This window comes from Penicillium alfredii (genome assembly GCF_028826965.1).
Source record: "Penicillium alfredii strain IBT 34128 chromosome Unknown utg000007l_segment0_segment0, whole genome shotgun sequence".
Classification (NCBI taxonomy): domain Eukaryota; kingdom Fungi; phylum Ascomycota; class Eurotiomycetes; order Eurotiales; family Aspergillaceae; genus Penicillium; species Penicillium alfredii.
The window spans coordinates 2,827,170-2,854,362 of record NW_026622704.1 but is presented as its reverse complement, the minus strand read 5'-3'; the positions used below and the strand labels follow the sequence as shown (position 1 = coordinate 2,854,362).

Sequence of the window (27,193 nt, the reverse complement as noted above, 5' to 3'; positions counted from 1 at the left end):
ATTTTGTTATTATCTCTTCTAGACTTGAAACACTACATAGTCATGCCTGGAACTAGTGAGCCAGAGCCGATGGCGATCGTGGGCATGGGTAGGTCGCTGAGCCCTAGAAACTTGTTCATGCTCCATTGCTCATACTTCTCCAGGATGCCGCTGGGCGGGAGGTGTCCGTGATGTACCCGGACTTTGGGAGTTCTTGATCAACAAGCGATCTGGGTACCAGGACTGGGCTGAGCCTCGATTTTCTGCCAAGGGCTTCTATCACCCCAACCCGGAACGACCAGGAACCACTGCGGCCAAGGGTGGGTACATCGTGACCGAGGACCCACGACTCTTTGATCCCGCCTTCTTTGGGATATCAGGTCTAGAAGCAGAGACCATTGACCCATCACAACGCAAGCTTTTGGAGGTAGTATACGAGGCCTTCGAAAACGCCGGAGAGACCTGGGAAAGTGTCAACGGAACACGCATGGGTGTTTACGTCGCCGATATCTCCTATGACAACGCGTATGCGCAGACACGGGACTGGGAATATGCCCGGCCTCATGCTACCACGGGTGTCTGCCACAATATACTTAGTAACCGGATCAATTATGTCTTCAATCTCAGCGGTCCAAGGTGAGTAGACATACTTTGACATTGCATTCGCGACCTTTGCGGCCCCAAGCTAATGCAGAGGAAATAGTGTTACGCTTGATAGCGCCTGCACATCGGCCTTGTATGGCCTACACATGGCCGTACAGGCTATTCGCAACGGGGACTGTGACTCCGCCGTTGTGGCTACGGCAAACTGGATCATGGACCCGAGCATGCAGATTGCCATGGACAAGCTGGGAGCCTTGTCCGGCACGTCGATGAGCCATGCCTTTGATGCCTCCGCAGACGGCTACGCCCGTGGTGAAGGTTTTGCTGCCATATATGTGAAGAAGCCTGAAAAGGCTATCGCAGATGGGTCCCCCATCCGTGCTCTGTTTCGGGGCAGCGCTATCGGTGCCAACGGCCGTTCAAGCGGCATCACGCACCCTAGCGGCAAGGCACAAGAGGCCATCATCCGGAAGGCGTACGAGCTCGCAGGCGACCTGCCTCCTTCCGAGACCCCCTTTCTCGAGTGCCACGGAACAGGCACACGTGTTGGTGACCCTCTTGAGGTCGCCGCAGCTGGAAAGGTCTTTGGGCCTGGACGATCTGACGAGCCCGAAGATCGCCTGCTGATCGGGTCCGTCAAGACCAACCTGGGGCATACTGAGGGTGCAGCCGCACTCGCTGGTATCTTCAAGGCTGTGCTCGCGCTGGAAGCGGGTGTGATCCCGCCCAGCATCGGGGTGAAGACGTTGAACCCCAGGATCGACTTCGACAAGGCCAAGGCTGAGGTGGTCACCGAGGTCATCCCGTGGCCCGAAGGCAAACTGCGGCGGGCTAGCGTCACGTCGGCCGGCTTTGGCGGTTCCATCGGGCACTGCATCCTCGACCACGTCAACATCGTGTATCCCGACTACGTCAAGCCGGGCGTGTTGAACACAACCAAATCCAATGGCTCTGCTCATAATGGCAACGGTATCACCTACAAAAATGGAACCAATGGGTCAACACCTGAAAATGGTCACCATGAAAACGGGAACGGTTCTCTGAATAGGCACCGGAATGGTTCCACGAAAACAAGCCACGTCCCTATTGTTCGCCTGGCACAGAAAAAGCGGTTGGCGGATGCTGGCACCCGTCAATTCGTGCTGTTGGCCTTCTCGGCACACAATGACTCCTCGCTGAAGACAAATATCGAGGTGCTGTCCGGAGTTATCGACCAGCATCCGCTGGCAGACGTGGCCTACACACTCGCGGCGCGGCGGTCAAAATTCACCCAGCGCAGCTTCCGTGTTGTGGACAAAGATGACGCTTCGCAGGGGCTGTTGAACGACACTCAGAAGATCTCCTCGAGTGCGCCGGAGATCCCGAGTCTTGGCTTCGTCTTCACCGGCCAGGGAGCGCAGTGGCCCGCGATGGGTTCCCAGCTCTTCGAGTACCATGTGTTCCGCACCGCCATCGAGCACCTAGACTACATCCTCAGCACAGTATTCAAGGAACGATCCTGGACAATTGCAGACATCCTATCTGGAAACGCCGACCCCGATCGCGTGCAGACCCCTGAGGTTTCGCAGACGGTATGCACAGCAGTTCAGGTCGCCCTGGTCGACCTGCTTGCGTCTTGGTCCGTCCGTCCCTCTGGTGTCGTCGGTCACTCCTCCGGGGAGATGGCAGCCGCCTACGCCGCAGGTCGGATCACGGCGGCCGAGGCCATCACGGCCGCGTACTTCCGCGGCCAAACAGTCGCCCAGAACAAGCAAAAGGGTGCCATGCTGGCGATAGGTCTGGGTTTCCACGAGGCAGCCGAGTACCTCGAAAATCTTGGGCAAGAGGTCAAGGTCGCCGCCGTCAACTCACCCGGTAGCCTCACACTTTCTGGTGAGCAAGAGGCCGTGGAGAAGCTCTCTGCGACCTTAACCCAGGACGGCGTCTTCAACCGGCTGTTGAAAACGGGTGGGAACGCGTATCACTCACACCACATGGTCGCGCTGGGCCAGGATTATGAGACGTTGCTATCGGAAGGATTGGCTCATCTCGACAAGATCGGGTTGCGCGACAAGCAACATCGATACCCCCACATCCCCTGGAGCTCGTCGGTCACCCCACACAAGAGCAGTCCAGCCGAGGGCGTCCCTGCATCCTACTGGAGAGCCAATCTCGAGTCGCCGGTTCGTTTCTCGGATGCGGTCGCGAACCTCGTCGGGTGGGAAGGACTGGGCATTGGCGCGCTGGTGGAGATTGGACCGCATCCAGCGTTGAAGAGTCCCCTGGACCAGATCCTGAAGAGCGTCGGCAATGTCATCCCCTACGTCGGGTCGCTGAAGCGAGGTGAGGACAGCCGAATATCGGTCCTGCAGCTTGCCGGATCTTTGTTTGGGCTGAATGCCGAGATCGACCTGGTTGCGGTCAACGCGATCGACGAACACGCGGGAGTCGAGTGGGTGCTAACACACGGTGTCACCGCCACGGACCTCCCACCCTACCAGTACACCTATGGACCGATCAGCTACTACGAGGGCCGGGCTAGCAAGGAGCTTCGTCTCCGCACTGTCCCTCGCCATGACCTTGTGGGCTCCAAGATTGCCGGTAGCGCCAAGCTGCGGCCACAATTCCGCAACGTCCTGCGTTTGAAGGACTTGCCCTGGCTGGGCGACCACCGCCTGCTCCCAGATGTGGTTTTCCCAGCTGCCGGGTATATCGCGATGGCCATGGTTGCAACATCGCAACTTTATGAGGAGTTCCCTGACGCTCTGTCCATCGTGGGCTACTCGCTTCGCAATATCGACATCAAAACGGCACTGAAGATCCCCGAGGATCACAACGGCATCGAGATTATCCTCAGTCTGGAGTTGGAAAGCGCGGCGACCGCCAAAGCCCCGGGATGGGCCAGCTTCTCAGTCAGCTCTGTCGCGCGTGACTCGGACCAATGGACCGAGCACTGCACGGGTGCAGTCAAGATAGACGTTACCAGTCCCGCTAAGTCCGACAAGATCAATCTTGCTGGGGAGTCCCGGGCTGTGGATGCGCGAACCTGGTACAAGACATTCGCAGAAATGGGCCTGGGGTATGGTCCCGCGTTCCAGGCTCTGTCCGACATTCGCGCCAATCCCACCGAGAACCTGGCCTCCGCGAAGCTGGGCTTGCAGACGACAGCTGGCACTGTCAAGGGAGGGGAGTCTACCTATCCCATTCACCCTGCCTCTCTGGACGCCATAATCCAGCTCGGCCTCCTCGCCTCTCACGGAGGCCAGAAGGACCGGGCAACCACCGCGTTCGTGCCCATTCACTTGTCGCAGCTGCACCTGCGGGTCGGAGGCGACCAAGACTGGAGCACGGCTGTTGCCCACGGGGAGTTCCGGGGGCTGCGGTCGGCGTATCTCCAGCTGCAGCTGCAGAGCCAGGCTGGTGACCTGGTCTTGGACATCAAGGACCTCCGTTGCGTGAGCTACAGTTTGGAGCAGGAGTCGGCCGACCAGGGCCGTGCCAAGGCCTTTGCTAGTCCATTCACACGAATGGTCTACCAGCCCGACTTCCGCTCTCTCAGCAACCAGCAGGCTCGCGCGTTGTTCCCGCCGCCCTCGAAAAACGTCACCCAGGCGCCTGTTCTGGACCAACTCGAGACCATAGCGGCGTTGATTGCAGTCGAAGTTCATGAGAAGTTGATCAGCGTGGACAACTCGGGACTGAAGTCAACGGGAACGACGGGCCACTACATTGCGTGGATGAAGACACTGGTCGAGGAGAGCGGGTCAGATTGGATCGCCAAAGCGAAGGAGCTCTCTCCTCCCAAGCGGGTTGAACTTCTACAAACTCTGTACCAGGAGAATGACCACCTGATCGAGACTAAAGCCCTACAGCGCCTGCATGATAATATGGCAGATATCCTGCAGAACAGCAAGACTGCTGAAGAGATTCTATCGGATGGTGGGCTGTTGGCCGACTTTTTCGATAGCAGCCTGTTCCTCACTGGCGCGCATCCGCAGATCATTAACCTGTTTAACTCCATCGGTCACGCCGACCCCAACGTCAGAATCCTAGAGCTCAAAGGAGGGCGAGGCCAGACGGCAGGTCTGGTGTTAGGCGCACTCAGCAGCACGAACGGCATCAAACGTTACTGGGACTACACTGTTACCGATGTTTCCGAAGAAGCAGTGCAGAAAGCCCAAGGACAGCTCCGGCAACACCGTGATGTTAACTTCTCCGTGCTGGACATCCAACAAGACCCGCTGGAGCAGGGCTTTGAGTCGGTTTATGACGTGGTGCTGGCTTCGCAGGCCATCCACACGGCCTCATCTATCAACCAGGCGCTCGAAAACGCCCGGAAACTGCTGAAGCCAGGCGGCAAGTTGGTTCTGGTTGAGGCCACAGGGAACAGCGCTTGGGTCGGCCTCATCGGCGGCGCACAGACCGGATACTGGCACGGAGTACCCGACGGCCGCGTCGACAGCCCCTTCCTAGACATGACGGCGTGGGACACAGCCCTGCGCTCGTCTGGTTTCTCTGGGGCCGAACTGACATTGGATGACTACCCATCCCCAAGGACACAGTCAAATGTCCTGGTCTCCACCCACGTCAACACGGCTGGTTCGGCAACAGATGCGCCAGTCTGGTTGCTCCACGGTGCCAAGGGTGCCCCGGCCCTCTTGAACCGGCTCGCGCGTGAGCTGGAGAACCGCAATATCGCTACAAAGGCCACGGCTCTTGACAACGCGCCAAGCGAACTGCCCGATGAGGCGCGTGTGGTTGCTTTCCTGGATGAGGAGAACCTGCTGCTGAACGTCGACCAGCGCCGTCTCGGCATCTTCCAGCATCTCGCCCACCACACTGCCAGCATGGTGTGGCTCACATCAACGGGCATGGCAAAGGGCCGCAGCCCTGACGGGGCCGTTGTGGGTGGGCTCCTGCGTACTATCTCGACCGAAGCGCCCACAGGCCGCTTCTTCTCTGTCGATATCGACGGCGACAATTTCAACGTCGACGAAGCCGACACTGACGAGCTTGTCCGCGTTGTTGCCGACCAAGAGCAGGTGCTGCAGCTGCCAAACGAGAGCGAGACAGGCGAGGACCGCGAGTTTGCCTGGCACAGCGGCTGCCTATGGGTGAGCCGACTGGTGCCGGAGGCGGCACTCCATGGCTACGCAGAGCGCCTGCCGACTCCCGCAACCCATGGTGCCGAGCTACTACCGCTTGACAGCCAGGGACCCGTGCGCGCTGCTTTCGAAAAACCCGGTATCCTGACCTCGCTCTACTTCCACCCCTACACAGAACTGCGCAAGCAACCTTTGCAGGACGACTGGATCGAGGTCAAGGTCGCCGCTGTTGGGCTTAACTGGAAGGACTTGGTGCTCGCCACGGGCCGCTTCGATGGCAACAACCTGTCCTCTGAATATGCCGGAGTTGTCACGCACGCGGGCGCTGATGCCGCCACCCGATTTGCCGAGGGCGATCTCGTATACGGCCTAGGCAAGGGTCACTTCGGCAACTACACGCGCGTGCCCGCTGCTCTCGCCCAGAAGGCGCGTGCTGGTGATGACCCGGTCGATATCGCCACCATGCCTGTGGTGTTCATGACCGCTGTATACGCTTTTGAACACCTTACACGCCTGTGCAAGGGGCAAAAAGTACTCATTCACTCTGCATCGGGTGGTGTCGGTCTAGGAGCTATCCAGCTGGCACGCGCCAAGGGTGCGGATGTCTATGCCATGGCCGGCTCGCCAGATAAGTTGCGCTTCCTGGTCGAAACCGTTGGCCTGCCGAGCTCCCATGTATTTACAGCGCGCGATCTTGCCGAGCTGGCGCGCGCTGTAACCGCCACACAGAATGGCGGCTTTGATGTCATCCTCAGCACTGCGACGGGTGATCTTCTTTACGAAACCATTAAGGCACTTGCACCACTTGGTCACCTCATCGACATTGGTCGACTTGACGTCAACGATGCCAAGGCTCTTGGCCTGGAGCTGTTCCAGAAGAGTGCCAGCTTCTCATCGTTCGACCTTGCCCGTGTGGTCGACCGTGACCCCGAGCTGGGCGCGGAGCTTATCCACGCTACAGATGCGCACTACCGCGCTGGGCGTATTGGTCCCATCCGCCCCCTGTCCACGTCAGACATCTCTCAGCTCGACCAAACGCTGCTCGGCTTCTCCAAGGGCGCTCACGTTGGCAAACTGGTGGTAACCTTCCAGAACCCTGAGTCGCCAGTGCGGATGGTGCCGGCAGCGCCAGCAGCTAGCTTCGATCCCGAGGCGTGCTATGTTATCACCGGTGGACTCAGTGGCCTTGGGCGGTCGATCATCCAATGGATGGGCGACCGCGGTGCTCGGGAAGTGGTGGTGCTGTCTCGTCGTGGCGGTAACGCCCCCGAGGCTCAAACCCTTGTCGACACCTTGGCCAAGCGTGATGTGCATGTCCGTCCCTTGGCCTGCGACCTTGGAAACCGTGAGCAGGTCGCACAGGCCTTCCAAGAAGCGGCCACTACCCGGCCGGTGAAGGGTGTCGTCCACTGCGCAGTATCGTACCAAGACATCTCATTCGACAAGATTTCCGTCGAAAGCTGGCACGATGGTCTCGCCGCCAAGGTGCTCGGCACATGGAACCTCCACGAGGCTACCAAATCTCTGCCGATCGACTTCTTCGTCATGACCACGTCCATTCTCTCTGTGCTCAGCTTCGCGACTCAGGGCGCATACACGGCCGCCAACAACTTCCAGGACCAATTCGCTCGCTACCGCCGTGGTCTTGGTCTCCCTGCCACGGCAGCCCAGTTTGGCCTGGTCAACGACGTCGGCCACCTGAGTACCGACACCACCACGCTCGAGCTAATGGCACGCAACAAGGTTCTGACCGTGCCCGAAAGCTACTTTCTTCGTCTGCTCGAACCCGCCTTCATCGGCCATGAAGTTGACGCGCAGTGCACCAACGCCGCGTCCGACCCGCTGGCTGCAGCCACCTATGTGAGCTACATGGACCCAGCGCACATGGCCGCCAAGGAGCACGAAGATGCCGAAATCGGCATTCAAAGCGCGACCACGCCACGCTGGTACGGCGATGCACGCGTGTCGCACGTCATCCGCGGATTCAACGACGCACTGCGCCACGGCGAGGGCGATGAGAACGGCTCGAAATCTGCGGGTGAAATGGAGGGAGGCCGTTCGGCCACGACGCGTCTCCGGCGCGAGTTCGACGCCGCCGTCCAAAAGACCCGCGCCACTCCTGCCGGGCCTGAGCAGCTGGAGCTTCGCGCCCACGCCCTCCAGCTTGTCACGGCGGGTATCACCACTACGGTCGCAACGATGCTGCTGATGGACCTGTCATCGGTCATTGCCACTCGCTCTGTCTCGGACCACGGCGTCGATAGTCTTATCGCGGCGGAGCTGCGCAACTGGTTCCACCAAGCTCTTGGGTCGAAGATCAGCATGGTTGATCTCTTGGACCCGCGCACGAGCATCAATGCCCTGTCGGCGAAGGTGGTTGATGTTGCTGTTGGAGGCAAAGGGAAGTGAATCGGAACAGATTGAGAAGAGGATTCCATTGAATGGCCATTGAGTGGTCGGGATTCTTTTGAAAAAGATGACGATAGATTGATTACTACTGGGACTAGATATCAGACTGATCTTAGAATCCTTGACAGTGCTAGAATAGACTATAAGTCGTGTTACACCTGATCGCAAACGTCTTCGCGTACTTCTGATCTGGGATAAGCCAACAAGACCGTCGAATGGTATTTCCGCTTAGGCTAATCCACCCAAGAAATATCCATGGATACTTAGGTAGCTGATTGAATCAGGCTCAAATCCATTCTCTCTTTCAACGGCTTGGATTTCGATTTCAAAGAATTGACTTAAATTTCTATATCTCTATCGTGGGTTTGTCCGCCATGCATGCATCACGCGCTGTTCCACATACGCCCACGGCCAGCCGTTCTCCCTCTCCGTCCGGCGCAGAAGATCGAACAGTAGGTTTTGGGCGACGAGATCCTCGATCCACGATCCGCCTATATCATTGGTCATGAGCAACATGTCCGAAAAATGAAGGGAGGGCAATAGAAAAGGTGTTGAAAAGACTTACAGGTAGAAAGTGCATGGCAGGCCATGATTCGCAGCGAAGCGTCATCGTCGGCAGACAAGGCGATGCCAAACAAGAGGTCCAGGTTCTCAGTAATATCCTCCTGTCGAGTGTTAGTACTAACGTCGAATCTCTGATGGAGCTAAGAGATCTTCTACAAACCTTCCGCTGCACCTGCTGCGCTGAAGGGAGCATGGTTGCATTATATACTTCAGATTCGCGGATCAGGATTAGAGCCTTGGCAAGACAGACATGCTGAATCGCAGTAGCTAGTAAGGCGCGGCGAGATTAGTATTATAAGAATGATCCAGGGTTACCCAGCTTACCATGCCACGAGCTAGTATACCACACTAGCGGAAATGGCTTGCCTCTCGCAGGCTCCGACGACGACGCATGCAGCGGTGCAAAGGTATCCGGACGCGCCGACTCCCACTCCAGAACGCGTTGCTTCAGTGCATTCTCGCCCGCCACACCCAGCCGGTCGCCATAGTTTTGGCCCGACACATTATAGCAAAAGTCGATGGTCTCGGCCAACAGCCAGATCGCGCGTCGAGTCCAGTCGCTGTCACTCAGAGTAGGCTTGGCAACCCACCACCGTCGCAGCCGGTCGTCGAAAGGTGCGAAACTGAGCCGAAGGCATTTTTGATACGTCAGCGCGAATTGGATGTCTTGGATGACAAACACCCAGAACGAGGACGACGCAAGACCACCGGAGATCGCACAGTCGACATGTGAGCTGATGTAGACTGAACCGGCCAGTAGATGGCGTTGCGGGTCATTGGACGGATTGTGTGCTTGCGTGGGGTTAGTATGAGCTCCACACTGAAACGAATGAGCGGGAATGCTGAGGTTGCCTACAGGATATTTGCTCGAAAAATCGCAAAATCGTCGTCGAGGAAAGCAGAATGTCAATGCCAATTTCGAACTCGGGTTTGTCTAGAACCGGAAGCATAATCGATATGCACCGCTCATGATATGCATCAGCGACATCGGGTGCGATGCTGTTTGTTGTTCGCGAGAGATGGCATGCTGACACTGCGATACATGCGTAAAGCAGCAACGGTGACTGGCTCGCACGCTCGACAACATCCGTCGAAAAGTGTCGCTCAGGGTCACATGCGTCAAGCTGGTTCATCAGTACATGCCAGGTCTACAAAGTTGAAACAGCAACTCACCCACGGCGCGAGATATTTCTGGAAATGTCGCAGCAAATACGCCTCGTTCACATTCGTAATCCTCGGGTGACTTACTGGTGTAGAGGAGCATGGTGAATTTGCCGAGGTCGAGCGAGAGCCGACTTGAGATCCCGAAGCATACGAAAGAATCGTGAGATCTGGAGCCGCCTGGGCAGACTCCAAAGGAGTAGAGGAGGGCGTGGATAGGCCTTCTGACGAAGATCGTGACACTGCCGGCTGAGAGCCGACTGGCACCACATGATATTCACCGGCCGTCTGGTCGGTCTCATCTTTGAAGGAAACTGCAAGGGTCAGTACGCTCGCCAAGAAAAAGGCAAGCCAGCCGCTGCTTACCTCCCAAAGATGTCTGTACCCAGACCTGATCATCTGGGAACGCAAGGTCCGTCTCCCCGTATCTTGGGGGGCCCTTTCCTCGCAAGGATGGATTTTGGCCATGCCGAAAGGAAACCTCCTCAGACTTGCTGGGAGCTGGCACGCATTCGCGACCAGATCGCTGGCAGCGTAAACATTTCGCTGCAGATTTGTCACCTAAAGAGTTGGCTGTGAGATGGACCGCCGACTTAACCAGAGAACGACATACATTTCAGATGGCGAAGACGGCAGGTGAGGCTAGACAAGCATTTTAGCTATTGAATTTATCGGGAACTTGAGACCACACTGACCATCCTCTCATTACGCCGCAACGGTGGCAATGGCAGCGAACAGGGCAGGCTTCCAGAAGAAAAACATAACCAGCTTGCCGGGACCGAGAAAGCGTTGGATAAATAAGTCTAGCATGCCTAGATTTAAACCGTCCAAACCAGTTCGACCATGGCGATATCTATGGAGCAGGGTCCATCAACACTGAAACTGAGGGGGGCGGGGAATCCGGGAGATTGGATGATCGCCATTGTACGTGGATCTATTTGGGGTATACCCAGACGCTACTCGGGTTGTTGGAGATTAGCCCACTCGCATAGGCTCCAGAGCATTGCTCAAGCGGGTTCCAAGTGCCCAGGATATCCACTCAAAATGGCCGGATCTCTTGCAGACTGCCCGGATCAGGGCGAGGTGCTTGGCCCCCGTTCATCACGCCAGGTGCAACATTCTCCACTATAATGATGGGTTGGCAATCTCTTGCTTCATGTGGTTGGGCGACAAGGTATCCCCCCACGCACCTGCACCAAAGTTTTGTTTCCCCCGATCGAGAGCCAGTGATCGTTGCCCGATCTAGAAACGCATCACGTATTTCTTTCTATGCACGGCGGCTGGCGTCGAGAGAGTTGACCGAGTGAGTGGCATAGCAGGCTAGTTTTGCATAGAAGTGCAAAGGCCGAGATGTTCTTTGCCGGTGTCTCCAGGTTCTGGCGGGATATGCAGGCAACCGTCAGAACTGCGTCAATATGTGGTGGCCAATCGTATCGAAGCGGGTCTGCCAAGTCTCCATGCCGGAGAATTGCTTTATTAAATCCGGGTGTGCCTTGGACCAGCGTCACAGCCCCGAGTTCGCAACAAGCTTCAAGCGGAGAGAGCCACTAGTGTCAAACCTATTCCGCTATCATCCACTTTTCTGGGTTTGCCGTCTTCACCGGGTGCCTCGTCAGGGGGACCCCGACCGTGCCGATGGCTGGCCCGATGTCATACCGTGAGCTTTCCCCCCATCAACCCCGGGGGGTACCTGACCTGCCCGACCTTCATTGGCCCGGCGACCCCGGGATCAACTGTGCCTCACAAATCCCGCAGCAGTGGGGCAGGGTCAAAATGAGAAATGTCGGGATGGAGCGCGATTTGCTCTTGGGTTTCATTTCGCTTCACCCGTGGATGGAGGTACTCCGGACCCGTCGTACCCTGTCGATCAGACCAAGTTCCCCGAGCGCACATGAAGCCGACACGATGATTCGAGACGGGGCAGAGAGCTCCCCGAAGTTCTGCAGCCCCAAAAGTTAAATCGGCCAGAAAAACACGGAGAAATGCCCAGACGCGTGGAGGATGTGGGGAAGGGCTTGCCAGCTGCCTAATTGAGGTTATTGGGCCGAGGTCCAAGGTGGATGAGATCGAAGAGATTGGAGCAGGGCATTGATCGATGGCATTTTATATAGAAACCACTGAAATGACAATGGAAATGACAAGAGACGTAGACTGCAAGGGGAGAGAGACAAAGAAGCAAAATGCGGGGAGGGTCATGTGACCTTTAGACAAAAGAGGGCAGCGAGGATTTCCTCCTGCCAGCACATGGAGCAGATGCTTCGAGCGTCGCGATGTGGCTGCGAATATATTCAAATACACTGATTGGTTTCATCAACTAAGATCGTGATGTCTCTCCACCGCATCTCCTTTCTGGAGGGCTGGGAGCGCAACTCCGCGGCCTTCCTCCGGAGACGGCCCGAGGACTCGGAGTCGCGCTCGGGACGCCAGTCGGACGAAGAGTCGGACTCGTACCAGGACCTTCCCGAGCCATCGTTGTCATCGTCGTTTCCCTCGACCTACAGCCGCCTTAATTTTAACCCGTATGCGGGTCCCGGGTGGAACGAGAGCACCGTCGATGACGATCGGCCTTCGTTTCTGGCCCTCTCTCCAACAGCAACGCGAGATAGCCATACTGGCCCACCTGACTGCGTACAGGGCCCGGAATCTTTTGCTCCTGCTATAGCACCTTCTCAAGAACCGTCTAGGGGAGAATGGGAAACAATTGGCGCCTTTGAGGTGAGCGCCGCGAAAAGAATTGGTATGTCAGATATACCGACGGTGAGAGAAACTCCCTTATTAGACACTAACATCCTCCAGCTCAGGTATTCTTTGCAGTTCTTTATTGCTTTCTCGCCGCTGGGGTTGTCTTTGGCTTTGCCGCCTTGAAACCCGTCCTTGTTCGCGAGAAAGTATATAGAAACCTGTGCTCCACAGAGGAGTTGGAGCAAGATGTTCCTGTATGCGACGGGCAGGAGATCCGGTAAATTATTTCCCTCTATTCATGGCCATGTATTGAATCTGACGCTGATCCCCTCCAGCCTGAACTTGATGTTCACAATCGCCGCTGTAGTAACCAATGTCTTCGCATTGCCCGTAGGAACCATCTTGGATGCGTACGGACCGCGCGTGAGCGGCATCATCGGGAGCGTGTGTCTCGCGTTCGGGGCGCTCCTCTTCGGATGGGCGAATAAACTTCCTTTCGATGGCTATATCCCAGGGTACCTTTTCTTGTCTCTGGGAGGGCCATTCGTGTTCATTTCGTCCTTCCATCTCTCAAACACATTCCCCACACGTTCGGGACTCATTTTGTCGATGCTGACGGGTGCATTTGACGCCTCAAGCGCTTTGTTTCTGATCTTCCGACTCCTCAACGAACACACACAAGGGGCGGTATCCATCCAGTCATTCTTTCTTGTATATCTCGTGGTACCTGTGTTTATTGTGACGGCCCAGGTATTCGTCATGCCGGCAACGTCATACAAAACCACCGGCGAGCTCGTCCAGCAGGCAGAGGCGCATCTCGTCGAGGAATTGCACGATCAAGTGGACCCGTCTATCCACGACCGGGGCGAGGGTGAACGCCAGCGCAATGAACGACGTGTACACCGACAGAGTGTCGTGAGCCAGATTCAGGACTTGCTGGACGACGATACGGCGTCTACCATCAGTGCTATCGGCAACCAAGATTCGGTCTTCCAAACTAACCTGACGGAGCACCAGCCGAACAACAATAATACTAGAAATAATACCACCGGAAGCAGCAACTATGACAACCACACAGACCCATCATCCCAACCGCAGAAGATTCCACCAGGGCCGGCAGCCACTGGCCACACCAGCGGCCTTTGGGGCGTCCTCCACGGACGCAGCGCACTGCACCAAGTCCGCACGCCCTGGTTCATTCTCATCACACTTTTCACGGTCCTCATGATGCTGCGTATCAACTACTTTGTAGCCTCGCTGCGACAACAATACACCTACCTACTCTCATCAGCAACGCTAGCCCGGCAGATCAACTCAACCTTCGACATTCTGCTCCCAGTCGGCGGACTGCTCTCGGTGCCGTTCATCGGGACCTTCCTCGACACCTTCCACACGTGCACCGTGCTAGCCATCCTCGTGACCACTGCCACCGTGATCGGGGCCCTGAGCTGCATCCCACACAGCCTGGGCGCAGCATACGCGAATATTGCGCTGTTCGTGCTCTTCCGCCCCTTCTACTATACCGCCGTGTCAGACTACGCGGCCAAGGTTTTTGGATTCCAGACCTTTGGCAAGGTCTACGGGCTCATCATCTGTCTCGCTGGCGTGGGCAATTTCGCGCAGGCGGGGTTGGATGCACTCACGCTCAAGACTTTTGATGGCAACCCCATCCCTGTGAATGTGGCTCTTATGATCCTAGTCGGTGGGGTGGGGATTGCGTTGGTTGCATTTGTGACATGGCAGACCTTGACCGTTGATTCCAATGACGAGCCCGGCTTGTCTGGAGTGACTGGGTCTGGGGAGGGTGCTCAATATCCGGGTGTCATGGCGAGAGACTGGGAGCGGCAGCCATTGCTGGCGCGAGGATCGATGCAAGGGGAGAGAACAGCTAGGTCGTATGGCGCATGAAACCAAGGACTCTGCGCTCGAATTGATGAGCGGGGGTTCTCGTCTGTGTATTGGAGTCACGGACTGATATTGTTTTCTGCCATGCTGTAATATTGATGAATATGTGCATTCGTTTATAATTTACATGGGACGATATTTGACAGATGCCAAATCAGCCGAGTGTTGGTATTTCACATGTCTGTGGCGGCATATACTCGGGTTATGCCGATGCAGGGTATTATGTACAAGAATGTATGTGGGTATCAATCATTATTGACCGGCAGCTTTACCTTCATAGCTCGCTGTCCGGTCCTGATTGAGTTGAACAGATGGCGTGTTCTCGTAGGCAGTAGTGACCTGTAGGTATTTTGCAGGGAGCTGGTATTCCTCATGAAGGCCCTAAATCTGAGGGAAGGCCTGAAGGATTACCTGTTGCATAGTCCAGCCTCAAGGGCCGGTGCGTGACACATCATTCAAGATGTGCAGGAATCGACCATGAAGGAGCAAGATAGATCGTGGAGCAGAGCGCTCACCCAACAGGATAGGCCCGGTGGGCCTCAATCCACAGAGATTCTGCTGCCTCGTCACACGCTGCACCATACCAGAGCATAGACTCGAGAGCACGCTTGACAATGGGCCAGGAGGACAAGCCCGAGCGACGGGTAGTGTCATGCAGAGCAGATCCAAACCAAGCTCGGTCGGGGGTGCCATAAGCAGCGATACCGCCGAGCATCAGGATCCAAAGCAGGGGAACGCGGGTGTGTGGGGCGGACCACAAGGCAAAGGCGTTAGGCTGACACAGCACGAACTGGATTTGGTGCGCAAGACGCTGAAGGGGATTGTTCTGGGCGGGCATTGGGAAGATGACGCTCACGCTAAAAATAAGAGTGGCGAGGCGACAGGCTTCGTAGGTAGCCGCGTGGGTCGGGTTAGTGAAGGTGGACTCGATGGCACTGGCAGGTGGCAGAGAGAGAAGAGTGTGTTGGGTGATGTTGCGCTGGTCGGCGAGGGTGGTTACGGTGTAAGTGGTTCCCAGCTTCGATTTGACGACTTTGATGTACGTCAGGGCAGCCTGTAGGGCTTCGGCCATTTCGGGCGTGATGCCAATGTAGTGCAGGCGCCCGAAGCCACGGTCAATGTCGGACGGTCCAAAGCCCAGAATGTCCTGGATGGACAGACCCATGTGATTCTCGTCAAGAGGCCAAAACTCAAACACTGGGCGGACGCAGAAGCAGCTGCAAGTCACAATATCTGAGCTATATGATACATAGTCAGTGAGGTCCTTCGGCAAGCCGTGACTGGTCTTGGGGATTACCCACAAGCTAATCGTCGGGGGTAAAGAACCCGTTTTGATGTTTTTCAAACCCCCGCGCATAATGATCATCTGGACCAAGCCCTGGATGTGGATCATGTTGGGTCTCAGGCATCCGTAGACATCAAGCCACTGGAGGCGCTGGAGAGGCGGGTTAAATGGTGTTCTCAGGTGACTATGTGTCCCAGCTTCCTCCGTTCGGTGATGAGCCATGCAAATCACACTGAGGAGCACCGCATCGCTGTTGACTCGGACTGGATCGCGGACCGCCTTGTTGATCAACTTGATTGCCTCCATCTCACACAGCTGCAGGAAACTTTGCTGCTTGGGTCCGAATACTGTTCTCGGGTTCCACTGGTTGACCCATTGCACTCGTTGGTGACAGAGCGAGGCAAACATAAATGCCGTAAATAGCGCGGGGTCCGACCTGGCGAGCGGAAACCAGCTATGGCCGGCGGTTTCACCCTCCGGCAGTGGAGCCACCCCTGGCCAGACGACGGTCAATACTATGAGGCCAAGCTGTGAGTAAACCAGAGCCGCAGCGGGTGAAATTAGACGGATATCATAGACGAACAGTGGGATTCGCACGGATGGACCAATTCCAGCGGAAAATGAGAGGGGTAAGTACTGAACGGGTCGAGAACACCGGAAACTGGGGCCTCAATTGGCAGGAATTCGTGACGCGGGGTTTCTGCGGCGAGCTCGGTGGGCTCAGCAAAATCATCGCTGCTATCGCTGCTGTCACTGGCGTGCGAGGGCGAGGGATGAAATCGGGGATCTCGCGCGAGAACGTGCTTGATCGCGGGGAGCTGCCGGGGACGCGATACGAGGGAATATGATGATGGCTCGGATTTGGCGCTGTGTGAAGAAGATCCGGGGGCAGTCGAACGATCCCTGGTTTGGTCGGAGATCCATTTTCCCACATGGGCGCGCACCAGGCGTTGCGTCTTCAGCTTCTCGGTCTCGGACGCAGGCCGGGCATTGACGAAATGAATGCCATCCTTTTTGTGGCCGGCAGGCTGGTTCTTCCTGGACGACATTTCCTTCGATTCAGACAGTCATTTCTATGTATCTTGTTGTCATGGGCAATAGAAGCGATTTCTCGAGATTCGGCGTATGGGGACCAGGTTCGGCATCCTGGTTTTCGGACGAAGAGGAAGGAGGATGGTGGTGGGGGGGGTGTTCGAGGGAGGAACTAGTGGAAGTGAATCGTGCAGCTATAGCGTTCAAAGCAGATGGGAGGAAGGACAAGCGGGTGATCTATGAGTGTCTCATATTCTCGCAAAGGAATCAGGGAGAACTCGAATGTGCCACGGTAATTGCCAGCAGGAAAAGAACTCCGCACACACGTCAATGGACGTTGACACGAAGAGATCGACCAGCCCCAAGTTACGCTTGGCAATTGGCTTCGTGGTCAGTGGTCACTCACGTTCCCCCTTCGATCTGGGGCTCCAGGTACTTCTTGACCTACGAGTCAATTGTCATTGTTAATCTGCTCACGAGGATCGCCAAATCTTGCTTTCTCCTTCGCATGGCTCCCTAAGCAAAACACCTTAGGTCGGTCATGAGATTAGGATCTCCCAAAACGCCCCGACGGGCGACTCGGTACCGGTGTTTCTCGTGACACTAGTGGAGGCGCGGTGGGTTGGGAAGAGACCGAGATGATATACGCCTGCAGAAATGACCCCGGTTTTCTGAAGGGACATACCCGAGCACCATCCATGGATTTCTCGAAGGCAAAGACACTGACACTGGTGGGACTGCCGATCACCCTGAAACAACGCCCCTAACGATCCTGGGCCTCCTGCAGGATGCGCATCTTAGACATGGAAACGGAGGGAGTATAGGATCCCCACAGTTGCAGCGCGTTGCTGCAGCATTGATCAGATTTGCTTGAATTCGCTATTTGAAGAGTGTCGGTACAGTCAATTGCAGTGATGTATTTGCTGCCAAGTCCCCCCACATCCCCACACTTTCAGTCCAGCTCCAACAGGGTATATTGGCTGCTTTCCCCAGTCAGGGGGTCCCGGTACTGGGCCAGCGCCTTTTCCACAACCACCATGTACCCCAGGACCTGCTCTTCATGCCAGCGACGGCCCACCACCTGCACCGCGGTAGGCAGACCCGCCATCTTGGCCGAGTCATAGTGCTTCCAGGCGCCGCGTGCGATTGCATGGTCGCAGCCCAGACGCTTCAAGACGGATTTGTAGGGAGCCACAAGGGCATCGCGGATGGAATCAACATGGCCTACGGGCAGTACACCAGCGGAGTAGTCCAGTAAGTTCCAGAGGAAAGTGTATCCGCAGGAGGAGACCGCATCGTGCATCGCCTTGTGCGGCAGGGCCGGGGTGGCATTGACGGGGCACAGGATGAAGTCGAATCGCTGGGGCTCGGCGTCCCACCACTTATGCCAGGTAGCGCGGAAGGCTTCACGCTGGGCCACCAGTGGCCACAGCTCGGCGGAAGACTTGGGGCCGAAGTCGCGGATCAAAGTGGCCAGGACAGTGTCGCGCCGGATGTACCGCACGTACAGATAGTAAAGGTAACGAAGGGGACGAGGCAGGTGAGCGATGCGTGAAAGTTGGTTGGCACCGGGGTCAGAGGGCTCGAAACTGCGCAGCTTGGATTCGAAGTGATGGCAGCCGTCCGAGTTGAGAAGCTGGGATGCCAGGTTAAGGCCGGTAAATGGGTTAGCATTAGCGGGTGGGGAGATCTCTGTCACAGTGTGACCGGCCTCGGTGAGTGCGGCGACAGTGGTGGAAACGGCACGCTCAATGGCCGGAGTGGGGGGCACGACACCTGTGTGTGAAGAGTGAGCGGGGCATGCACTATAAACATTTTCTTCGAACACATACCATCGCTGCTCATCAATCCAATGCGCAGGGATTTGGTCTGCGCCTCGACTTCCAATTCCTCGCGCCAGGAGATGGGATGCACAGAATAATCATACTTCCATGGCTGCATGCCGATAATGGCGCGGGTGAAGTACGTGAGGTCGTTCAGTGTGCGAGCCATCGGGCTGAACACACTGGGAATACCCTCCTGACCAGGCATGCTGGTATTGACACCGACCTTGGGCCAGCGACCCGTGCTGCAGCGAAGCGAGTAGATTCCACTCCATGCAGCAGGCACACGCACCGAGCCTGCAACATCCGAACCAATGCCGATACGACCACCAAGGGCCAACAAAGCGCCCTCGCCACCAGTGGAGCCACCAGGGGAGTACGCGGGAACATGGGGGTTGCGACAGGGACCCCACAGCCCATTGGCAGATTCGAAAGACAGCAAGGTGATGGGCAAAGCAGTCTTTGCGTACGGCACAGCACCTGCAAGTCATGAGACTCAATTCTACTCGAAACTTCCCCCATATGGGTGAACATACCTGCATCTTTGAGGAGCTTGGTCATCGGGCCATCTTCGGTAGCCGGGTTGCCCGCCAAAGCAGAATAACCCAACGTTGTATCAAAGCCCTTGACTTGAACGGAATCCTTCAGTGAAATGGGAATGCCGGCCAAAGGACCCTTGAGATTGACCTCAGACTTGGCCCACGACTCTGCTTCGGGCAGAAGGATCTCGGTGATGCAGTTGGTCCGCTTCTGGGCCTGAACGGCGACCTTGCCGTAGATGCGGAGAACATCGACGGGTGAAAGAGCCGAGCTTTGGATTCCCTGAACAAGGTCCTGGATGGGCTTGTTGATGATCTCCTTGTCAGAGGCGGTGATATGGATATGGTAGTCGAACGGCAGCAGGGCGAACCGGGCGGTTCGTTCCTGTTGTTTCTGGTTCCTTGATAAACGTGGGGGGTTAGTGGAGGGGTATACCACATGAGAAAGATAACTGATTGTCACATACCGTACTCGACGGTAGGAGAAATAATCGAATGGAGGGAACATGGCGATGATGGGAGGTGGAAAGAGACGGGGGCGAGCGACAGCTTCTTATACCAGCGGCTATCTGCGGGGAAGCCTGTGGAGAAGGTGATAAGCTCCCTCGGCACCTCGACACCCGATCCTCGAGGCTTGAGAAATAGTGTAGACTATTAGAGGATTTATGTTCTGGCTGCAATTTAAACTGCAATGTTCATTCCATCGCCGCTGACCGCAGGCCAGCAACGTCAACCAGGTGACTCTCCTGTGGGAACCGCGGGATGGCATTATCCCCATTGCGGTAGGTCCATGCGAGATATTCGGGTGGAAGAACAGCTAGCTATGTTAAGATTGTTCATGTGTTGACTATAGTACATGTTTCACCTATATAAACCTATATAAACCCATCTACCCCTCCATCAAGCCGCTCTGGAGGCGCGGCGGGTATATGTCCAGTATCCATGCAACCCCAAAACTCCAATGAAAGAACGCTATACCATGCACCTGGTCCTTCAATCGCCAACGATTCAAAGCCACATCGAGGTGACATCCTCGACACCCTATACAGGACCATTCTGAAGCCAATTGTGCTGGCTCAGCCACCACACCACCACCGCGCCGATAATCACAAACACCACACAGCACAAAATCACAAAGCCGTAGACGAAGGAGCGCCTGCGCTTCTGTTGTTGGCGTGACAGCCATGATTCTCTGCTGGGTTGTTAGTCGACTGCCCATGGAATGAATGAGGAAACAAAGGAAGAGAGAAAGGCAGTGACCTACTTGTCGGATGTGGGCGCTGTCACTTGCGGTTTAGGGCCCGCTTGGCCACCGTTGGCCTCTTCATCGAGATGGACTGCCGCGGAGAAGCGTTTCCAGAAGAACGGGTCCCGTACGAGAGCCATTTTGAAGATATAGTGATCAATTGACGGCTGGCCGAGGCAAGGAGGTTTGCAAGGTGAGAACCGGGGGCACTGGGAGGGGTCGATATTCTTTGCCAGCTGAGTCGCCCTTGCAATGTGATTTTGAAGTAACAATCGTGACCAGTGAACTGCGTAAGATAGGATATGAGAGTGATCGCAAGGAAATTGACGCGAGTGAATGCCTGTCTGATCAGATGGGAGTGACAAACGACCGAGATTCAATTGCAGACAAACTTGTCAACACAAGGGGGACTCGGGGGACGACAGATTAGATAGGATAAACACTGCACTTAACCCTCGCAATCAAGGGGTCGAGCAGCTCACGGCCGCGTGTGGAATTTGACGGGGGCGATGCAGCCAGTGAAATCGAGGCTGGCATAGTCGGGACACCATACCTTGCACATATCAGGTTCTGCCTGTTGGTATTACGACTAAAATCTCCTAGACCAACGGTCCATAGAATGCAAGACTGCCAGGGCGACCGTGCAACCACTCGACAGGGCAGGAGTGGATGTGTCGAATGCCCTTGCGGAGCACGGTATGTCGATCGAGGAATGCACCAGTTTCAACAGGCAATCTATTGGCAATGAGATCGCTGGTAGCTGGATAATCTCCAACCAAAGTGTAGAAAACCATCTGGCATGTCGATCTCTAGAACGGGGGAGGATTAGAGAATTTGTTGCGAAGTGCGTTGCTGTGGATATCCTGTCAATGCCTCTTGCAGCCCATTGAATTTGGTCTGGGGAATCAGATGAGATGGCATGGCCGCTATCTTTCGTGTGTTTGCCAAGGGCGAACCTGTCAGAAAGCTTGGCCGATGAATTTTGGATTTCATCAATCCACATCCATGGAGATGTCTATAGAATGCTTCGCTCATTCATGTTGATATGTGAGATGATGATCTATTGCTATCGAACGTGAAATGAGATATGTTTGTGAGCTATTCTTTTTGCTATAGAACAATCCTAAATTAAGCTTCTTCAAGTACTGTAATTGATGTGGAGTACTTTAGTAGCTAGTGCTTAGAATCATCGTGTTTTTCATCTTGTAATTATTGCGCAGCAGATGGGAGTTCTCGCAAGTACTCAGAGGTATATCAGGTTTGGCTCAGGAGCATTGTCTTTGGGCTAAATCCCACCCTCTTGTTTTACCTTACGATTTCGCGTACAACAAATCCTCAAACTTCCATTAGATATATTGCTCCTTCTATAATTATATATAAAGGTGAATTGGAAATTTGAAATGCCCCCGTGGGATGAATCAACACATAGCATGTCATATGATGTTTATCACATTTCGGAAACCACAACACGCCGTCTCACCTCTAACCATGACATTACAAGGCCTTTTTTGAATACTTTTTTGATATAGTGATCTACATCATAAATTTCTTGTTGAGATTTCTTCTACACACGGTGAAACTAGCCCAAAGATATCACCGGAGGCTGTCGAACACCATGGATCCCCAAAGCATCGGATAGCGAACTGGCTGATTTCGGTTGGCTTGGCTCTCATAGCCGTATAAGTGGTGGGAACCCGCCGGCAATTGTTGTCGTCAGAGTCTCTGACGACGTTGTCATCAAGTACGGCGCATATCTTACCAAGCACGAGGCAAATAATCAAAAGCCTATGAACTGGTCGACCCTAGGATCGTGCGCATTCCACGAGTCCATCGCTACTTCGCCGATGGAAGAGGCAATGGGTATATCATGGGAATTTTTAGAGGGAAAAAAACGGTCGATCCACTTGATAACCCTGACTTTACCGCCCGACTTGTGAAAGTACTGGAGCATTTTCGTACACTCCGGGGCCACAAACCGGGTAACCTCGGCGGTCCATGCGAAGGGATCTTGTGGTCAGACCGTGAGACTCTGAATTTTGCAAGTCGAGAGGAAATGGAAGCATGGCTCCATAGCCGGCTTTTTTTCTGGTCAAGGGAGTGTGTCCTTTCAGGACTGCGAACTGGCCCTCTGTCATTTGGATATTGCACCGAGGAATATTATCTGGCAGGATGATGGGACAATTCGTCTGATCGATTGGCAGTCTGCTGGCTTCTATCCGCGGCTCTTCGAGTGTTGGGCGCAGTGGAATTTGGAAGGGAAAGATGGGCGCTTTAACTCTTTACTTCTCAAGGCCATGACGGACTCGCAACCGTCACACCCAGCGGTCATATGTCTTGATCGTCGCTGTCAGTTGAGATTCCAACACCAAATTGTGCATCAAAAGTCATCGCAGGAAGCTCGAGCCCACGTTTGGCGCTGATCACCCCCCCCGGCGGTGGGTCCTGATGTGTGCCTGACCGCTTCGTCTGAGGACGCGCCTGCGCCTCGCCTCGTTGACGCCTTGGGCCTCAAAGCCGACGATGCTCTTGCGACACTCGCTTTCAGTGTGCATGCTTCTTCAGATCTGGTGCTGTCATGTCGTCCGCGCACTGGGGCACGTTGATCAACCCTGACAAGAGCCCGGCCCCGTTGCTGGAACAACTATGTCTGGGGATCGCGCAGTTGATGGTCAGTACCAGACCCTGGCCTTTCCTGCATCGTCGTGGCTGACAGACAGGGTCTCAGCCTTCCTTTGACTCCAGTGGAACAACCGACCTCACCCCCGAGCGACTCGCAGCATTCTACCGGAAAGTCGGCGGGAACTACGATCCGCTGTTTCTAGAAACCAAGACACAGGCACTGTCGTTTATCTACCAGTCGTTGGGATGTTTCCACAGTCTGCAGCCATCCACCAACCCCTATGAGGCACCCTCGATCCCCTCACTCCTCCCGAATGGCTTTGTGCGATGGCAGACAATCCAGCTGTTGATGGACCCGGACGAGCATTCGCAGTATCTGCAGAACGCAGTCGAGCTCTGGGATATCGCAGACGCCAACGGCGAGCTCTTCCCAAAGGAAATTCCCCGCGATGCCTTCCCATCAGAACCGGATCCTGAAATGCTCCAGTGGCATGAGGAGGTCAGCCGGCGGCTCGAGTACGACTATTGGAAACGACGTGCATCGCGTTGCTCGCCACCGAACTTCGGGGCATATCATTACCACTTCAGTGGCAAGGATCCGTTGCCTGAGGAGGAGGACTACTTCTCGCGACACTCACGCCGGGCAGAGTCGCGGCGACAGAGCCATGTTGAGCCAGATCGGCCGAGCCGCCGGCGGCATCACCATCGGCGGTTAAGCGCAGATCATCCCACCTTCACCAGCCGCAGACCAGAGTCGGTATTTGTTTCACGTCCAGATAGTGTTCGATCAGGCTATTCATCGCCGCGAGTTCCCTCTCCCCCACCCCCGCCACCGCCAGACCGTCCGCCTCGATCTCGAGGTCAGAACAGGACCACCTGGTTTGGGGGCCTCCTGAGTCCGGACACTGCAGATCCACAGGACGCTGCATCCGATGCCCCGTCTGCCGCTGATGCCCACGAGCCCGAGGAAAGCGAGCCCAGAAGCAGTCATCGACCTCGCCATTTGCCTCCAGCCCCTCCTTCTCGTGCTCGTCGTCACTCCCACGACGCCTATACCCGACGACCGGCTCGGGACCTCTCTCCCGCAGCACCCAGACGCGAGCGCCGTAGCCACGAAAGCCATGGCTCCAGATCCGGGAAGTCGCATTCCGACGCTTCTTCCAAAGCCCACGCCAGCGAGGACTGGTCTCGTTCCAAACCGCCGGGAGTCAAATTCCGCGAATACATTTTCGGCAGCACTGCTCCAACACCAGCACCAGAGCCTCCGTCCTATACACAGGCTCCGCCACCGGCACCAGCACCCCCGCGGTATGTGCCACGGCATCGTCTGAACGTGGATACGTACGTCCCGGACGATAGCCGGCGAGGGAGCTACAGTGCAGGCAGTGCAGGCGGTAGCAGACCCGGGAGTGGAGGCAGCGGATCGGAAAGGCCTCGGTCGTATAGCAGCGCGGGGATTCATCCTCGGCCCTCTCGCTACACTAGTCCGGTGCGAGGTCCTTCTAAGCGGTATCTTCCTGCGAGCGTGGTCGAGGATGGATATATCCCGTCTCGGAGGGGACCGATTTATGATTGATGGTTGATGATTTTATTTTCCATGTTCTTAATTTGCGCTTCTTGTATCTTTGAATCTGTCTCGTACGGCATATCTCTCCTTCTTGTCGATATTGATATTGATATTCTTTTTTTTTCCCTTCGCTTTCTTTCTCTTTCCAGCTGGTGGCATTTTGGTGATTCTTGACTCTACTCGCCCGGTGTTTTCGATGGAGGTGTGATTGCAGCTCGAACTAGGTGTTTCGCTCTTGGTATTCTCTACATAAAATTCATCAATTACCACTAATGCACGGTTACTCTCGAAAGATAGTTTCAAAGGCACAACATCATAAAGCTAGTTCAAATACATCTCATGTGTATTCATTAGTCGGGATAGATATCGGTGTCGACAACTGGACAGAATAAAGACAAATAGCAGGCACGCAGAAAAGAAGCGCCAACCTCAGATAGCCCTATTTAATCACTCAAATGAGCCCGCTGGAACGTAAACCCGTAGTCACGAAAGACAGCACATTTCCCCGAATCAGCAAAATTCGTAGTGCGCGAAGGAGGCATCCCCAAGAGCGAAATGTTCCGATCCGACGCATGATATGGCTCGATAGTGTACTCATGTTGGGCAGAACTACTGCCGCGCGCTTGCAATTGATCCGACGTACCAAAGACGGCAAGAGTCGAAGCATACGCCGGGCCGCGAACGCGCAGATACTCCGGATCGGGGTTCGGGGTTCGAGATCGAAAGAACGAAGCGAACACATCATGGAGAATCTGTGCATGCCGGATATCACCGGGCCCATAATACGGAGCCACGTTCTTGGTTTTGGCGTTGAGCGTGCCCCAGGCTAGGAGTACGTCCGAGGCGTGGCAAGAGGCGTTGTAGTCGTTGTTCGGGGAGCAGATGGCCGGCACGTCCACTGTAGTCTGGATGTGGCCGTTGCTGATCACGGCCTCGTACACGGATGGGAACGCAGTGCCAGAGTGGTTGAGGAGATACCCCTGGGCACAGGTCCATTCGGCATGGGTCACGGCGTCGGCGGCGGCGTTGCGCACGCCGTCGGGGTCGGAATGGTTGACGGCGAATGCTTTTGAGGCAATCATGTGGCCTGCTAGCTTGGAGCCGAAGCTAGTTTCAAATACTGTATCGAGAGCGATTTGTGAGGATCCGAGGTCCGGGATTTGTTTGCCAATATACAGGCCCGCTTCGTCGCGCATGGTGGTGAACATGGTTGGGACGTGAATCGGGAGCTTATTATGTTCAAGAAGCGTGTGGAATTGGTCGTCGATGACGCCGGAGTCAGAGTCGTCGACCATCGGCATTAGTGGCTCTGTCGCAGAGAGAAGCTTGGTGTTGTGATAGTAGTGGTGCGCGATATTGGAGGCGATGTTAGACGTAGCGGTTTTGAAGTCGGTCGAGTTGTCGAGATATTTGTGAGCAGGCGCAGACCGAAGGCACTTTAGCAATTCCTTCTCCGAGCTGTGTTTGTCACATCCAACAGCCTTGCCCACTTCTGGTGCAATGTATTTTGAATACAAACCGCGCGGGAACCACGGCAAATCGAGAGGCGCAGACTGGACGAGCGCACCAGAAAAGAGGCCCTTGGCTGCTGTGGATGACAGTAGCGCCACTGTGCTTTGGCCGCCGGCGGATTGGCCGAACACTGTGACATGGGAGGGATCGCCACCAAAGGCTGCGATGTGCTTCTGGACCCAGTGCAAGGCCATTATCTGGTCGCGGGTGCCGTAGCTTCCTGTTGTGAGATTGCCCGTTGACAGGTATCCCAAGGCGCCGACGCGGTAGTTGAGCGTCACAATCACCACATCACTGCGGCTGGCAAAGTTGCCTCCATCGTAGTCTACCATGGCGGCGCTGCCCTCGAGGAATGCTCCACCATACAAATAGACGGCGACGGGGCGACGGGTGGTGTTTGTGTTAGTCCAGGATGGGAGGATGGGGGTGTAAACGTTCAAGTAGAGACAGTCCTCGGAGATGCCACCGTTGTCCAAGGTCCCGAAGCTTGAAAGGGACTGGATGCACGAATCTCCCATGCTCGTCGCATCGATGACTTTAGGTCCTGAATACGCCTGTGGCGGCGCGAACCGCAGCTCATTGATGGGTGGGTTGGCGAAAGGGATTCCCATGAAACGGAACGAGCGTGCATCGCGATATCCTGTCAAGGTGTAGCCGCTAGACTGCACCATGAGCTTGGTTGAGCCTCGCGGCTTTCGGTCCCTGTCAGTGGTCGGGGGTGGGCTCGATGTGCACAGGACTGGGAGCTTAGAGTTGCACGAAGCGTGGACAAGACCCTTGCGCGACGGCGAGAACGAATGGCAATCTTTGCTATGACTCGACTCAGTCGATACCCAAATAGAGTCGTTGGCTTGCAACTCCTTGGCGAACACGAGATAATCCAGTTCATGTTGAAGTTCGGACCGATTGGCAGTAGCCTTGGGGGACCATGACAGAAGTCGTTCGCCGATAGCAGCGCATTTTACAGTCGCATCTTTGTGGCTTAGCCGGTCATGCATGAGAACTGCAGTGGAACCATTGTTCTCTGGGCCGAGGTTGTTGTAATGCAAGACGTGGATAGTGCCTAGAGACGCAATGTCGGGAGGATTTGCTTTCCTCGTTGGAGGTGCAGCCAGAGTGAGGCTACTGAAAAGCAATGCATTTAGGACGGGCTGACCCTGGAACCTCATTGTCAGGCAGTGGG

At 55.5% G+C, this 27,193-nt stretch overlaps 8 protein-coding genes across 8 annotated transcripts; 3 read left to right on the top strand and 5 right to left on the bottom strand.

Moving 5' to 3' along the window:
- Nucleotides 1-42: 42 nt before the first annotated feature.
- Nucleotides 43-8,075, top strand: NUU61_005731 (type I polyketide synthase; the record flags this gene model as incomplete). The annotated part of the gene is made up of 3 exons (XM_056656313.1): nucleotides 43-88; nucleotides 144-615; nucleotides 683-8,075. 3 exons carry the CDS (start codon nucleotides 43-45, stop codon nucleotides 8,073-8,075), a joined length of 7,911 nt encoding a protein of 2,636 aa, XP_056511926.1.
- Nucleotides 8,076-8,429: 354 nt separating this feature from the next.
- On the bottom strand, nucleotides 8,430-10,441 carry NUU61_005730 (Zn(II)2Cys6 transcription factor domain-containing protein; the record flags this gene model as incomplete). The annotated part of the gene is made up of 8 exons (XM_056656312.1): nucleotides 8,430-8,566; nucleotides 8,641-8,740; nucleotides 8,800-8,906; nucleotides 8,964-9,431; nucleotides 9,496-9,763; nucleotides 9,813-10,114; nucleotides 10,167-10,361; nucleotides 10,414-10,441. Coding segments are annotated over 8 exons (1,605 nt in total), but the record flags the coding sequence as incomplete, so codon positions are not given.
- A 1,684-nt stretch (nucleotides 10,442-12,125) lies between these two features.
- On the top strand, nucleotides 12,126-14,390 carry NUU61_005729 (putative MFS transporter Fmp42; the record flags this gene model as incomplete). The annotated part of the gene is made up of 3 exons (XM_056656311.1): nucleotides 12,126-12,537; nucleotides 12,597-12,759; nucleotides 12,818-14,390. The coding sequence occupies 3 exons, from the start codon at nucleotides 12,126-12,128 to the stop codon at nucleotides 14,388-14,390; spliced, it is 2,148 nt and encodes a 715-aa protein (XP_056511924.1).
- A 508-nt stretch (nucleotides 14,391-14,898) lies between these two features.
- Nucleotides 14,899-16,721, bottom strand: NUU61_005728 (uncharacterized protein; the record flags this gene model as incomplete). Its single annotated transcript, XM_056656310.1, has 2 exons — nucleotides 14,899-16,187; nucleotides 16,256-16,721. 2 exons carry the CDS (start codon nucleotides 16,719-16,721, stop codon nucleotides 14,899-14,901), a joined length of 1,755 nt encoding a protein of 584 aa, XP_056511923.1.
- A 935-nt stretch (nucleotides 16,722-17,656) lies between these two features.
- On the bottom strand, nucleotides 17,657-19,574 carry NUU61_005727 (putative acetamidase; the record flags this gene model as incomplete). Its single annotated transcript, XM_056656309.1, has 4 exons — nucleotides 17,657-18,480; nucleotides 18,537-19,007; nucleotides 19,064-19,467; nucleotides 19,534-19,574. 4 exons carry the CDS (start codon nucleotides 19,572-19,574, stop codon nucleotides 17,657-17,659), a joined length of 1,740 nt encoding a protein of 579 aa, XP_056511922.1.
- Nucleotides 19,575-19,761: 187 nt separating this feature from the next.
- Nucleotides 19,762-20,452, bottom strand: NUU61_005726 (uncharacterized protein; the record flags this gene model as incomplete). Its single annotated transcript, XM_056656308.1, has 3 exons — nucleotides 19,762-19,883; nucleotides 20,119-20,258; nucleotides 20,331-20,452. The coding sequence occupies 3 exons, from the start codon at nucleotides 20,450-20,452 to the stop codon at nucleotides 19,762-19,764; spliced, it is 384 nt and encodes a 127-aa protein (XP_056511921.1).
- A 2,435-nt stretch (nucleotides 20,453-22,887) lies between these two features.
- Nucleotides 22,888-24,507, top strand: NUU61_005725 (uncharacterized protein; the record flags this gene model as incomplete). The annotated part of the gene is made up of 2 exons (XM_056656307.1): nucleotides 22,888-22,980; nucleotides 23,038-24,507. The coding sequence occupies 2 exons, from the start codon at nucleotides 22,888-22,890 to the stop codon at nucleotides 24,505-24,507; spliced, it is 1,563 nt and encodes a 520-aa protein (XP_056511920.1).
- A 434-nt stretch (nucleotides 24,508-24,941) lies between these two features.
- NUU61_005724 (putative cholinesterase) lies at nucleotides 24,942-27,179 on the bottom strand (the record flags this gene model as incomplete). Its single annotated transcript, XM_056656306.1, has 1 exon — nucleotides 24,942-27,179. One exon carries the CDS (start codon nucleotides 27,177-27,179, stop codon nucleotides 24,942-24,944), a length of 2,238 nt encoding a protein of 745 aa, XP_056511919.1.
- Nucleotides 27,180-27,193: the final 14 nt, after the last annotated feature.